Source organism: Laccaria bicolor, genomic scaffold, assembly GCF_000143565.1.
Source record: "Laccaria bicolor S238N-H82 LACBIscaffold_2 genomic scaffold, whole genome shotgun sequence".
NCBI lineage: Eukaryota > Fungi > Basidiomycota > Agaricomycetes > Agaricales > Hydnangiaceae > Laccaria > Laccaria bicolor.
In genome coordinates this window covers 2,626,942-2,641,136 of record NW_001889873.1, presented here as the reverse complement: position 1 = coordinate 2,641,136, position 14,195 = coordinate 2,626,942, and the positions used below count along the sequence as shown (strand labels likewise).

General features: G+C 47.6%; 5 protein-coding genes across 5 annotated transcripts; 2 read left to right on the top strand and 3 right to left on the bottom strand.

Annotated features, from left to right (window-relative positions):
* Positions 1-18: 18 nt before the first annotated feature.
* LACBIDRAFT_305997 (uncharacterized protein) lies at positions 19-5,082 on the top strand (the record flags this gene model as incomplete). Its single annotated transcript, XM_001875362.1, has 6 exons — positions 19-316; positions 371-2,426; positions 2,487-3,197; positions 3,251-3,523; positions 3,578-4,691; positions 4,744-5,082. 6 exons carry the CDS (start codon positions 19-21, stop codon positions 5,080-5,082), a joined length of 4,791 nt encoding a protein of 1,596 aa, XP_001875397.1.
* Positions 5,083-5,154: 72 nt separating this feature from the next.
* OST3 (oligosaccharyl transferase subunit OST3/OST6 family) lies at positions 5,155-6,304 on the bottom strand (the record flags this gene model as incomplete). The annotated part of the gene is made up of 5 exons (XM_001874826.1): positions 5,155-5,180; positions 5,233-5,385; positions 5,436-5,761; positions 5,813-5,916; positions 5,975-6,304. The coding sequence occupies 5 exons, from the start codon at positions 6,302-6,304 to the stop codon at positions 5,155-5,157; spliced, it is 939 nt and encodes a 312-aa protein (XP_001874861.1).
* A 54-nt stretch (positions 6,305-6,358) lies between these two features.
* On the top strand, positions 6,359-10,262 carry LACBIDRAFT_290773 (uncharacterized protein; the record flags this gene model as incomplete). Its single annotated transcript, XM_001875361.1, has 15 exons — positions 6,359-6,534; positions 6,588-6,678; positions 6,731-7,501; positions 7,557-7,676; positions 7,730-7,987; positions 8,045-8,546; positions 8,593-8,885; positions 8,940-8,976; positions 9,028-9,157; positions 9,205-9,355; positions 9,405-9,471; positions 9,522-9,791; positions 9,848-9,871; positions 9,921-10,078; positions 10,130-10,262. The coding sequence occupies 15 exons, from the start codon at positions 6,359-6,361 to the stop codon at positions 10,157-10,159; spliced, it is 3,078 nt and encodes a 1,025-aa protein (XP_001875396.1). The 3' UTR covers positions 10,160-10,262.
* Positions 10,263-10,320: 58 nt separating this feature from the next.
* On the bottom strand, positions 10,321-12,146 carry LACBIDRAFT_305994 (glycosyltransferase family 15 protein; the record flags this gene model as incomplete). Its single annotated transcript, XM_001874825.1, has 13 exons — positions 10,321-10,445; positions 10,495-10,513; positions 10,562-10,624; positions 10,679-10,779; positions 10,836-10,928; positions 10,981-11,043; positions 11,095-11,225; positions 11,285-11,331; positions 11,386-11,416; positions 11,467-11,476; positions 11,533-11,672; positions 11,728-11,851; positions 11,903-12,146. The coding sequence occupies 13 exons, from the start codon at positions 12,144-12,146 to the stop codon at positions 10,321-10,323; spliced, it is 1,191 nt and encodes a 396-aa protein (XP_001874860.1).
* Positions 12,147-12,250: 104 nt separating this feature from the next.
* LACBIDRAFT_187980 (glycosyltransferase family 15 protein) lies at positions 12,251-13,838 on the bottom strand. The gene is made up of 12 exons (XM_001874824.1): positions 13,681-13,838; positions 13,492-13,631; positions 13,423-13,432; positions 13,333-13,363; positions 13,236-13,282; positions 13,180-13,185; positions 13,051-13,124; positions 12,937-12,999; positions 12,785-12,877; positions 12,630-12,730; positions 12,407-12,575; positions 12,251-12,354 (listed from the first exon to the last, which is right to left on the bottom strand). Exons 1-12 carry the CDS (start codon positions 13,758-13,760, stop codon positions 12,305-12,307), a joined length of 864 nt encoding a protein of 287 aa, XP_001874859.1. The 5' UTR covers positions 13,761-13,838; the 3' UTR covers positions 12,251-12,304.
* Between the last annotated feature and the right edge of the window lie 357 nt (positions 13,839-14,195).

The following is a 14,195-nucleotide window of genomic DNA, read 5'->3' as shown; positions in this document are numbered from 1 at the left end:
CAACGTCGACGAGAGAAAATGAACGGTGTTGAAGCTGCTGCCTCACTTTTCGCGCCAGAAGAAACAACGGGTGATCCATTTGCAAGCTTGGGAACAAATCATTCCACAGACCCCTTCTCTCCAAATGGCCCTTCAGATTTCCTGCAGACAATATCAACCAAAGCTGACCGCTCGGACGGACAGCCTACTTCGCTGACGGAGGCTTTCCCCTCACAACCTCACGAGCATCCCCAGGGGTTCTATTCTTATCCTTCACAGCCAGGCGCCAGGGAATGGGATGAATTTGGCAAGCGCGGGTTCGGCTTGACGCAAGAAAGTAAGCCCATGTTACTTTCATTATTTTATTAGCAGGTCAGACCGTGACTTTTAGCAGAGTTGGGAGACGTAAGTCGTGCACCCGCTGAAGTTTCGCATAATTCGTACGCCCCCGCATCCTTGCAACAGTACTCGCAGCCAAGTTATAACGTTTCACCCCCTTCCCACCAATACCAACCTCAGCTTAATCTGCCGCTGTCTTCGGCGATTCCCAGTTATGGTTCGTATCCGACGGGACAACACGTATCGCAGGTTAATGCAACAGCAGCCCCACCACCAGCCGCAAGCTTGGAACAACCTCCACTGCAACTTTTGCCTTCTTTGAACGCTGGACATTCAACTACCAATCCTTATTCCGTTGGTTCCTATGTCTCACACGGCCGATTAACTGAGCTCCCACGACCCTTGCCGTCCTTGGCGCCACCACCACCACCACCACCAATTTCTTCCGCAATTAATCGTCCGAAGGTCTTAAATGCATATGATCCACCCTTTCCACCAGTCTCGTCCAACCGGCGAAATGGTCGTGCAGCCGTGAACCAAAAAACAGCAGGCGCATATAACACATACCATACGTTTAACCAGGAGTCGGAGGCGCAGGTTCGTACTTCATCAACGTACACAGGAGAGTACGGTGCATCTAGGACATTACCCCCTGTTCAAAACGCCATTCGAACCGAGACTACTCCCGTCTACAATCATAACCGCGTCGCAGAAGCTCAAGCTCCCCGTTGGGATCCTGTAAATCAGGCCGTCTCTGAAATAGGCTCACCGTTAGCTCCAGAAAACGAGCCACATGGTTACAGAATGTTCGATCAGACTCGCGCAGCTGCCCTACCCCATAAACCTGACACATATAGCACCGGCGAAAATGGATACTCAACAGGTTATCATCACAGTACTGCCACTCAGTCCGCTACAGTTCCCCTCGACCCTCATCGTGGAGAAACGCTTCCTGTGAATTCTGCGCATGAAGCAACGCTAGAGCGGGCTTCTTTGCACCTTCCGCAAGAGCAATCCACTCGCTCATACTCAATAAAGTCTGATAACAGCGTCTTTGATGATGATCCGGTGGTGCCTACGCAGTACGCCCACGAATTACATCATAACTTATCTGATGCACATTCACGTCCCGCTGTCGATGATCAAAGAATGGGTTTACCTTACCAGCCCTACTTCCCTGACGAAGGAATTTCGAAAGGGCCTATGCAAATCACCCATGATTCGTATATGCATCATTCTGAAGTCGTTGGATATAACTCGTTTTCTTCAAGTACGCAGAACCATGATGGCACAGTAGATCCGTACTCTCCCGATGCATTCCAACCCCCAATGGATTTCACTGAATCTTCATCCGCGCCCTCTCTCCATGATGCCCATGTTTCAAAAATCTCTTTGTCCTACGAAGGCCCTTCGGGTTTGAAAAGTAGCTCCCCGTCGAACAGCGCCCTGAATTCACTAGAGGATCCCTACGCCCCCACTCATTTCCAGGTACACCGGGAAACAGAATACGGTTTGTCCACTGATCCCAATTACACATCACCGACACAAGACAACCTTCGCAAACCAATGCTAACCACGACATATGGTCACCACCTACCACATGACGTCGCAGTTGCTCCGCCTTACACGCCTTATGCACCCTCTCCCTCGCTGATCGGCTCAAATGATCCACTAGCTCGTACAACTGCAAATATACCGATTGTCAGCTTCGGCTTTGGTGGTCGGCTAGTGACATGCTTCCACGGGGCAGACTCGCTCAACACAGGCTTCGATGTAGCACTCTCTGCACGCAATTCCACGTCATTAAAGATTCGTGGTCTCAAGAAATTTATCCCAGAGTCGGTTCTCGATTCCCCCGGCGGGTTATATCCAGGGCCGCTATTGTCTGATCCTGGTACTCCCACGACGAGTATTGTCAGAACCGGTATGTCGACGCAGACTAAGACGAAGAAGAGTCGCGTGATAAAATATCTCGATGGCCGAGGAAACGAAATCCATCAAGGAATCGGATACTTGACGGGCATGGAGAAGCGCAAGGCTGAGGGAAAACTTGTTCTCGTCAAATTATTGAAGGTCATGGTGGAACATGATGGTAAACTGGTTGGAACGTGAGTATTCAACCCACTGACTCTATTTGTTGACTCCCTGAGATTGGTTCCCCAATGCAGTACTCAGGGTGACACCGCCATTCGATCGGCTCTAGTCCCACGACTTGAGGGTAATCCACAAGGGGCGTCACTTGACGTGAATGGAATACCCAGCCAAAGCTACTCGTCACTAATGCCAGATGCTCATAGAGTGATTCCTGAATCTTCATCTCAGTCTAACGGTCCAATATCGACTTCGAATGAAACCATATCACCAACCCACAAAATTTCTGTCATAAATCGGATCGAAGACTTCCTTTTGCGTGGGGAAAGATATCAAGCATATCAGTACGCGTTAGACGAGAAGTTATGGCCCCACGCGATGATCATCGCCAGCAGCATCGATAAAGAGTCCTGGAAAGCCGTTGTCAATCAATTTTTGCGGGACGAGCTGGGAGACTCGAGGAATATTGACAGCCTTCCGTTTGCCAGCAGTCGAGAAAACTTGAGAGTCGCTTATAGCCTTTTTTCAGGCCAAGGAGCTGCCGCAGTACAAGAGTTAATATCAACGTCCGTCTCACATCGCTCAGGTTTACAACCTTCCGCAGCCTCCCTCCTCGCTCCTAACGTTTCTTCTACCTCAGCTGCTTCTTTCCCAGAGTCGCTGTCCAAATGGACGGAAACCGTCTCCATGATCCTTTCAAATCCTATGACAGTTGACAGTTCCGGGGCACTCACTGCCCTTGGGGATCTTTTGTTCTCAAATCAATGGACAGAAGCTGCCCATGTCTGGTATATAGTTATACAATGCCGATCAACGATAATTATACTCACTCTCGATCTAGTTATCTTCTATCACCGCAAACATCCCCCATAGGCGGAATTGGATCTCCCTCGACGCGAATCACACTTTTAGGGGGGAAGAACCCACTCACATATCCAAGTTTCACCAAAGACGCGGATCCATTTATACTTTCCGAAATTCTCGAATTCGCCCTTTCCCTTGTTCCTGTTACAAAAGGGCAAGAACCTTTCCATGGTTTGCCCCACCTCCAAGCATACCGATTTATCCAGGCGCTCTCTCTTGCCGAAATGGGGGACATGCAACTTGCGAATAGGTTTGTTTTTGTTTCATGGCGCCTGTTGTTTTGAGCGAATCTTATTACACTTAGGTACTGCGAGGCTATCACAACCTCGCTCGTCGGCGGATCACCGTACTATACCACAACTTTCTTGGAACAACTTCGAGGACTTTCGGAGCGTATCATGGGTGTATCTCATGCCGGCAAGTCCGCCTCGTGGATAGGAGGAAAATTAAGCAAACCCAGCCTCGATACCATTGGTGGTTGGCTTGAAGGCCGCTTCACTAAGCTTGTTACTGGCGAAGGAGACGCGTCATCAACTTCAGAACAAGAAACTACGAAAGCCGAAAGCCGCCCTTTTTCCGGCCCGTTCGCTCACTATAGCACTATCTCCTCCACGACTCCATCTGCGAGGTCATCACCACAGCCATCTCTTGTTGATGTCAACGTCCTTCCTCCACATAGAACCGCGTCAGCAATGGCGGCAGCATCACCATACATGCACCCTCCCATTGATCGCGCTTCCTCAGCAATGGATTATATGAGGCAGAGACCCTCTTTGGGACAGCATGCACCCGCCGCGAATGGGCTCCACTCCATCCCAACAGGCCCTGGCTTCAGAACCCATGTTCCAAACAATTGGTCTGCTTCTAGTCCTGATCTTCTAACCCCAAAGTCCCCAATCGATTCTGGTGAGAACGAAACACCTGCCGAAGAGCCATCATGGTGGGGGTCTGGATCAACGGCTCGCACGCCGACCGCGACCACATTTATGCAGGTTGAATCGTCAACCGCTCGGGTGAGTCCAGATGGCTTCATGTCTCTCATGGACAGTCAATCGTTAGCCTTCGGGCCTTTGCCACCTATAAATTCTCAAGGCCAACGAACCCAGAAGGTCCCAGACGAAGATGACGATCTTGGCCTTGGTAACTCAAAGAGAGCGACTGGTTACAACGACCGGTCTACCCCAGCCTCGGATTCTCCGGGAGTCGAAGAGCAAACGCAGACCAGTACGTCTAGCGAATCAACAAGTGGAAGGAATCAACCGACTTCCGTACCCTCAAATGCTCCTGCAACGAATGGTTCCTGGATAAGTCGTTGGTGGAAAGGAAGCGAATCGTCACCAGGGACGATCAAAGCTAGTCTTGGAGAAGAATCGGCATTTTACTACGACAAGGAGCAAAAACGTTGGGTCAACAAAAAAGTACGTCTTTCTCGGAGATGTCTCAAATGTTAATTAACGAATGCATCAATAGGCGAGCGGAGACGAAACACCGAAACCATCATTGCCTCCTCCCCCACCTTCTAGGGCCCAGACCGCCTCACCAGGGATGGGTAGCACCCGACATCCTATATCTGGTCCACCGACCCGTGCGGCGTCGGCAATTGACCTTAGTGCCTCCCCTCCGTCCAGAGGCCCCATACGCGTGCGGTCGAACTTGGCTCCTCCCGCCGAATCCGCGCCAAGTACACCCACTGGCTCAAGACCACCATCAGGAGGTCCCCCTATCGGAAGACCCACATCGCAAGCGTCGAAACGGAACATACGAAACCGTTACGTTGATGTTTTCCAACAAGGGAACGGAGGTTCTTAGAAGTCACTCTACTTTATATTTTTCTTTATTGTAGATATTGTTAACCAACACAAGGCAGAAGCTTGAGAAAGCCTACAAAAACAATTTAAATGGATAGCCTTTTGTAAACTGTCAGAAGCGAAATCGCAGATTGTAAGGCTAAGAACTGACCTCTATTTTTTACTCGGAAAAGAGAGAGCAAAACGGAGTATATAATCATGATGACTCCGGTCCACAGATAAACTTGAAGTCGTTGTCGTTGCGGCGATGATTGATATGGAACAATCATGATGAGCATGAGGAAGGAAAGGGCCAGGAGACCATCTAGCAATGTTAGTACGACTTGATAATGCAAAAAGAGGACAGGGGCGTACATATGAAGGCAACAACGTGAACCTCTTGCCCGAACTGGTTTTGGTAGCCAGCAGCGATCCAATTGCCGTCAGCGCCGCTGTAGGGGGAACTTCTGATCTGCGTGAACATGTAACCTGAGGTCATGACCAAGGAGACAAGGACGGTCCCAAGAGCCCAAGACCAACGATTGAGGAATACTGGGGATATCATCCTCAGAGTTATAGCAAAGCCTAATATTCCGATGGCGAAGGTGGCCCAGCGAGCCCAATCAATGGGCTCTTGGTATGGGATTGGAATTGGGGTGTGTTTTGAAAGATGTTCAGCGAGTGGACCAGGCTCAAAGCCACTGAAGAAAGTGTCAATAGAAGCGAGGTAGGTAGGAGAGAAGGGCACGTACTTGGAGAAATCATATTTGGAGGGTGATAGTTTACCATTAGCAGGTTTGCGAGGTCCTTCTGCTGGGGGATAGACAAAGACGACGGGTGCTGACGCAAGGCCGAGCTAGGGCCAAAAAAAGAATAAGGGATTTAAACAATGAAGAATGGACGTGTGTGCAGACCTTCTGGAAGACAGTTGGTCCGTCATCAAAGTCCAAGGACGCAAAGAAATGGTTGTCGCGATGTTCGGCAGAAACCTTTGACCAAACTTTTGCAACGGTATTCCAGGAGGGATCAAATTGCTGGCATGGATTACATTTGCGCCTCTTGTCGAGGGCGGTGAGTTGGATAGAGGCAGACCAAGTACGTTTTGGAGAAGTAAGGATATCGAAAGAGGTTGCGTCTAATTTAATGAGACCATTACCGGCTGCTGCGAGATTTTTGAGTTGTTGGTACTCTGAGTTTGCGAGACAGAGAGGGAGAAGAGCCAAGAGGGAGACAAGTAACCGCATTGTGAAAGAGTGAACGTACGTGTTACGAACTATTTATTTTATATTTTACGTCTCATGTCCTCTCATGCTCTCCTTCTCCGTCTCTTCCTCTCTCCCTCTTTCTTTTCAGTTCATGTTGCCCTTCGTTATCTACTTCTCTATGCAGATAATATCGGAATAACCTACTATCTCACACGCAGGCTGCGCGACCTCAATATTCATGATTTACATGACGTATGGGGCTTTATCTGGTACGCGGACAAGCGCTCTCTGTATATCTCCAATCCTCACTAACACCCACAAGCCACCTTCTCATCACTCATCCAACCAAATCACGGGCTCTTGAGTCTTTCGTTGTAGATATTGCCAAGCGATCTACCCACATAGCCTTAATCGTGCGTCAAATAACTCCCCTTCTGCATCTCAGCTTATTAATCGCGTCTGCAGACCTTATGGTTCCTCCAGGCAGCCCTACAAGATCTATCTTCTCGTCGTGACTCTCAGTCCTTTGTGATATGCCAGCGCGTCTTGCATAAGTGTCACGAAATCATTTTTAGTGATCCTCCGGCCCCTCGCCTTCTTTCGTCTTCGCCATACGCTAGCTTACATCTCCCAACATACGCACCCCGTCGCAAAATTAAACATCACGCGGAACCTGTCTTCGTTGGTATTGGTGTTATATTGGCGGGTGCACCAGGCATGCCACAATTGGTGAACTTTACTGGACAAGTTGTAATTGAGCAAGGACGAGCAGACGAGGAGGGCGATAACTTGCGAGGCGTCGAACCCCATGCTGACGAATTGGTCCCAAACACACCCGAGTCAATGGTGTCTTCAAACGATCCAGGCGACGATCAAGACGCAGTCGACAGGCCGCTTAGCTCAGAAGACACCCCATCCTCTGGCCCCTCATCTAGGATTGAAAATATGCCAAAACATCATAGATCGTTGACTCGCAGGCGTACAGTAGCTGGTGCCCAGACGGTACCAGCACTCCCTCTCCATTTGCGTACCATCCGGAGATCACGAGCATCTGAGGATCCTCTAGGACAACTTGATGTGGAGCTCAATGCAGTTCCTTATCAGTCTTCACCCTCTCTCCCGTCAGCCCGAACACCGTTACGCTCTGCGGCTTCAAATCCAGCAGATACCTTTTTAGAGCAATACGATCAACAATCCCAGTCCCAACTTTTACGAAGTCACTACTGTCTCTCAGAGGTCTGTGGGTTAAGTCAGCCTACTCGTACACATTGAATTGATTTAATTCAATAAGGTCCAATTTCTCCTGAGTCTGGAAAACATTTCCAATCGATTACTTGTCGTCCCTAGGCCAGCTCGTGTCAGCGCTCTTCGAGCGGAATTGACGGCCTTGAACCACAAGCTTCCAGCCGAGGTGAGACGCCCCAAATTGGCTGCATACTTTCCCCCAATCTCCCTCTCATTCAGGTTTGCATGCCGATGTGGTGTTCGTCCTCAGATACGCCGCATTCGCCCAATGGACGCCCCGAACCTCATCACCGAATTGTTCGAATACCACCCGGTGAAAGCGTGGTTTTGAATTCAGCAGAACGGGCACCCTACCTATTGTTGGTGGAAATCCTCACTGACGATCTAGATTTCGATCCTGGCAAGCGAAGTAACAAGGATGTGCTGAGAAAGATTGCTATAAAGGAAAGTGCGCGTAAAGGTACTGCATCTGACCTCGTCACCTTTGATCTCCTGCCCTCTTCAAGACACCCTCGGAAGTCGCGACTCCCCAAGGATGCCGATGTCGGACAGCTTGCGCATGAACGGGAAAAGCAATCTCCGCGTGTCGTGGTAGCCTCCGAGCCTAATGCATTGCCAGATATATGTGTTGATGAAGAAATTGACTTGGTTGAACAACTATACGGTGCTGATAAACCCCTTCGTTCTCGAACTGCTGACCTATCCGAATCCATCGTCTTGCCTCCAACTCCCAAGAACCGAGAGCTCGACATGGCGGCCTGGGCCCGGTCATCCCCAGTTCCTTCTCCGTATCTGGACGATTCATCATTTTCCAGTAGACGGGCTCCAACCTCCCGAGTATTCAACTTGACCCCTTCGCCTGGGCCGACATTGAATGTACAGGAATATAGTGGCATCAACGAGGAAACACATATACTTTCGCTCGACGACTACTCGGAACGCATGAGAACGGCCGCCATTATGCTGGCTCAACTCAACGCTAGTCTCCTTCGAGATCCAGTCCCAGTTGCAAATGGGTTACCCGCGGATGAACAACGTGAGAACCTAGCACGTTCTGTATAAATTTCTGAACAACTTTTTAGAACGCCGAATGCGAGGAAGCCCTCAGAATGGAGCTACTGAGCAGCCTTCGTACCGAATGAAGCTGCATTATGTGGAAGCCGCTGCTATTCGAGATCGCATAATGAAGGAGATGTTGTCTTTGGAGGAGGAAAGAATGGAGCGTATGCGAGAGACTGACGGAGGGATTATGATGCGGGGCGGTGACGTCAGCGGAAGCCTTAAATCTGTAGAGGATGAAGGGATTATTCGTCGCGAACTGAACAAGGTCGATCCGTCAGCCGTTGTTTTCAGTGAATCATGGGCAACCAAGAAGGTATGCATGTGCCTCGCCTATATCTATTGCACGATCACGGGCTTTGCTGTATAGAGTCGGATACGACATGCCTCTCCGTATGGCCATCTCGGTATTTTTTTCACATATGACGGGAACTTCGCATCTAAATGGAATTTGATAGCAAACTGGGACTGTGTCTCAGTCATTGTGAAGACTGGTGGTGATCTGCGTCAGGAGCAACTTGCGGTACAACTCATACGCGAATTTCAAGGGATTTGGGCAGAGGAAAAGTGTTCCTGTTGGGTTAAATAGTAAGCCTGCATTCGTTCTGTCTTTGCCATACTCATATCCTTTGAAGTTTTCGCATTGTGATTACAGGTAGTTCATCTGGTTTAGTAGAAACCATAACCGATGCTGTATCAATACACTCCATCAAGAAAGCGGAGTATGCTAAAAGGTTTGCTGAAGGAAGGCTTGGTCATGTAACATTATTCGATCACTTCAAATCGGTGAGTTCATGTACTCCCCACTCTGCAATTTTTTAACGGCGAACTGGAGACGTATGGCGACCCATCCTCAGCAAAATTTGCAAGAGCTCAACGGAACTTTGCGAAGTCTCTAGCAGGTGCCGTTTCCGAAGCAACACTCGTGACTGACACTGAGCATAAGGAGAAGGTTACTCCGTTGTCACCTTTCTTCTCCAGGTCAAGGATCGTCACAACGGAAACATCCTTTTGGACCGCGACGGGCATCTGATTCACATTGATTTTGGGTTTATCTTGAGTAATACCCCAGGAAATATGGGTTTTGAAGCTGCGCCATTCAAATTGCCTTCTGAATACGTCGAGGTGTTGGGAGGACTTGATGGTGTTGCATATCATGAATTTAAGCGACAATTCCGTGAGGGTTTTGAAGCTACTCGAAAGCACTGTGATCGAATCATTAGTATGTGCATGCTTCGCACAAGTGTATTTGCCACTTCTCATACGCCTACCCTCCAGCACTGGTCGAACTGATGCAGAAAGGCAAGCCACATCTCAACCAAAACCTACCTTGAACATTTATATTTTCCAGATTCGACATTACCTTGTTTCATAGCTTCCGGGGACCAAACAGCGAACCAGCTTCGTGACCGATTCCAACCCACGCTCACACATTCTTTAGTTGGAGAATACATTGATCGTTTGATTGACAGTTCTCTTGGGTCGCATTGGACACGACTATACGACTCGGTATGATCCAGTTTTCTTGCTCCCAATTGCATTTCTAAGCTTTCCGATCAGTACCAATACTATTCGCAGTCTATCCTCTGATCTGCCTCAGGATCGATGACGTTGGCCTAACAATAGTACTTAGATTACAACGTCCATAAATAAAGCTACCTCGCATCCGCCGAAATTATCCCGATTCTACGAGAACAACTTGTCATATCGATTCAAACACGAATACCACTCATAGTCTGTGGGCGAGTTCATCATCTGCCAGTTTTCCCATTGTAGGGGAGATGCCTACCAAAATTTTGTGCTGAATCACACCAACATTTCCCTTTTTTGTGGGCATCGCCTTGTGGACAGTGTTGGAATGGTTCGTGACGATAACCTAGAGATTTCCCTTTAATCGATTGACACAGTAAAAAAGAGAAACTTACCGATATCGTTGAAGAAATGCTGAAAAGATAAATCAGTATACAAAAAAGCATGTTAGGGGTATCATACAATTTGTTCCTTCTTGGCAAATAGAGCTGCCCCAATACTATGGACTGGGGCATCTCCCCAGCGCTGGGTAAATCGTTCCATTAGCAAATGTGATAGAGATGATTTTGTTTGTCATACTTCATAATAAAAACCACCTTGTTCATCTAGATGTTCGAAGAACTTTGAGTACGCTTCACCTCGCCAAAGGTCAAGGTCGCCGATTTCGAAATTGCTCCAAACTATATTTCTTCAGCTAAGAAAATCTCGCATCTTGTCCTATCCAAAATGGACGTACAGTGGCACCGATTGTAAGTCTCTCCTCCGTCATCCGAAAGGAAAGCCATTGCGTTGTCAGGCGATACTAAATTAGGGTATTTCTCTATGAAACCTGAAAAAGGAACACGGTAAGAGAGAACTCCGCGGAAGAAGTGAATTCCCACTTTTTACTGCGTTCCAGAGTGTGGGAATGGTTGCTTCATATTCGTAGAGAGACACGGTGAACCCTGCGTCCTACAGTTTAACGGCCAGGATCCAGAAGAAAGATGGCTATATACCATAGACTTTATTCTGATCTTGCATGATCAAGAACGGATCATAATCGAGATCACAAAAGAATTTGATGTCGGGCCTGTGAGGAAAAGAGAGGTAAATGCAAGCGTGGACCATATCGATATTCGAGTACATACTCCACTCTGTCGCGTTAGGACTCAGTCGAATTGCAGATATAGACAATGACGGGCTCACCTCCAGTAATATTTGTATGGCTTCAAAAGTTCGTGTTGATAGAAGAACTAATTTGAACGACATTCAGCATCTCGCAAAAAGGGAAACAGAAAATTTCTGACGCCGGAATTAAAGCGGCACATATTTCGGTATCTAAGTGCATCATAAGGAAAAGACGGCGAGGACGACGCAAGATAACATACGGAACGCTGCCTGAAACGGGGTGCAAGGATTAAAAGATGAAGGAAGGATGGGATTCTCACTCGCACCTCCGTAAATGACATTGTTTTTCACCATGTCGTTCCGGCTCTCTGTCGCTTTCGTCTCATTAACCCACGCAGGTTGATTCCAGTGGTCATTTGGGATGAGGCCAAATTGAACCTTAGAGTCTGTAATTTCAGACACACGACTAGAATAAAGTGAAGTTGTTAGCGGAGCGGCGGTAAAGTGAGATAGGGACAGACGTCTTGAAGTCGTCACTGAAAGGTTCGTCGTTGAGGAAAACATAAGGATAATGGAACTTTTTGTTAACTCTGTCCTCCATCTGCTTCATGCTACTTATAACACCATTGAGGTCGCCGTTTCGTGCTAGTCAGTTCTCAGTCGACTCGCATGAAAAGGAGATGTGGGCAACTGTACCGAGCATAACAATGGCAGCGTTGGCCTTGCGTCCTTGTGAACTTCCAGCATCTGGGTGAGCATAGTACTCCTCTGGTATAGGAATCTTGTAAGGTGGAATGCGGTTTTGGCTACCAGTTATATGGTCTTTGATGTTCGATATTGAGGTTGCTCTGCCGTAGGCTTCATGGGAGAAGCTTAGGATGTAGTGCAAGCTGATGATAATTGCGAGCGCAAGAAACAGGTAGCGCATATTCGTCATCATCTTGAAGACGACGGCGGTGAAGAAAGTGGTGTATCCAGCGGATATATGGTCGGGGAATATGGAAAGATGCGTTGTTCACTTTGCACTCCTTTAAATAAATGCTTACACATCAAAACTCCTAGTCAATTTCTAAGTCTACTAAAAGTACTGAGTACAGTCTATGTGTACAACGACTCATGTCGTCTTATACAAGAATTTGGAGCATAATCTATCCTCGCGCCGTTCAAAATAATGCTCGACAGGCATTGATCAACACGTACCAAAGTTATCACGTGGATCACACGAACATCGACCCCGAGACCAATCATCGCCTTGAGGACAATGTTGGAAAGGGTCGTGTCGATATCCGATGTCGCGGAAAAAGTGGACTTGATCTCGTCGAGCGAATAGAGATGCAGCAATACTATGCACGGGTGCATCGCCCCATCGCTATTTTTTTATTAGCAATTCTAACAAAAAAAGACAGATTGTTAGCCGACGGACCTCGTAGTAAAAACCACCTTTCGACTCTAGAAACGCAAAAAACTTTTGGTATGCTTCCCCTCTCCAAAAGTCCAAGTCTGCAATCTCAAAATTACTCCAATCTAGGAATGCACAGTTCAGATGAGAATGGAAAAAAATTGGCGAAGCTAACTTACAATGGCAGAGATTGTATGTGTCACCCCCGTTGTCTGACAGGAAATCCATTGAGTTTTGAGGACTTAGGAACTGGGGATTTTCTTTTATAAACTCTTTTTATTTTCCATCAATTTTAAAAATGGCGAAAATAAAAAAGCTCTTGATTTTTCACCTTTGACAGTCGCCCAAAGTGTAGGGATTGTTGCTTCCCACTCCACCAACGTTATCGTAAACCCTGTTGAATGGGATCATGAATTTGGACACACAGTAGAAAAGTCGACCTCACCATACACCTTGTTATTCTGTTCCATAAATTTGAAAGGATCGTAATGAACATCGCAAAAGAATTTGACATCAGGTCTGTTGAAGTTGTAAGTCCGACAAGTATATGGTACTTGAGCATGATGATACCGACTCGACCCTGCAAAACATGAGCAATGGTCGTGTATTAAAAATGCTTGACTTCCGCACCTCCAGTAGTAGCGATAGGGTCGCAAGAGTTCATGCTGGAAGAAGAACTATCAAGTCGGTTAGTACAACTGAAAAGCTATCACTGCAGGAGACCAACTCCAGAGTTGAAGCGACACATATTCCGGTATCTAGCAGAAAGAAAAAACAATGTTAAGAGTAGCCACTTCAGCAGGCGCTATTTACTGACGGTACACTTCCTGGGGAAAAAATCAAGTTAGACTCGCCCTTGCTAAACATCAAAATCTGATCTATGCACCTGCGTATATGATACCTTGAGCCATCATCTTCAAACGGCCGTTTCTAGCTTTTTCTTCGTCAACCCAGTCAGGTTGATACCAATGTTCTCTAGGTATTTGGCCAAAAGATATTGGGGCATCAGTAAGTACGGATACACGCCTGAATTTATTCGTTTACACAAGGTAGCAGCATGGGTTTGTCTACTCACTGTTTGAAATCGTCTGTGAATGGCTCCTCGTTGAGCAGCACCCACGGATATTTGTAGTGTCGATTAAAGCGGTCCTCCATTTGTCGTATACTAGATACGACACCTCCCAAATCATTGTTTCTACAAAGGAAGACGAAAGTAGCGTTGGCTCGTTGCCCAAACTCCGTCAAATTCGAATATGGGGTATGAGATGGATTGGTCGTAGTGACTTGGGACAGATTGGCGATAGTTTGTTCCAATCCGAGCCGTTGGGCTAGGTGTGACAAAGACGATACACGGCCGTAATCATAGAAAAAGACGCTCAAGGTATAGTGTAGGCTGATCTAGATAAAGTTTAGAAACGAGATGAGGAAGGCGAAAAAGAGCTACACACCACGGCGACGAGGATGAGGAGAAGGTAGCGACGGGCAGACATGAGAGATAAACGCAAGTTGAATCGAGACAAGATCGAATGGCCATGATGTACGGAGTAATTCTCCGAGGCCGCAGCGCTGTTGTGAAAAAGATGACGCGAT

Coding starts and splice junctions, on each gene's coding strand:
- LACBIDRAFT_187980 (XM_001874824.1), bottom strand. CDS start 13,760: ATGGAGGACCGCTTTAATCGACACTACAAATATCCGTGGGTGCTGCTC. Junction 13,000..13,050: donor ACAGAATAACAAGGTGTATG/GTGAGGTCGACT, acceptor CCCATTCAACAG/GGTTTACGATAACGTTGGTG. Junction 12,878..12,936: donor ACTTTGGGCGACTGTCAAAG/GTGAAAAATCAA, acceptor GAAAATAAAAAG/AGTTTATAAAAGAAAATCCC.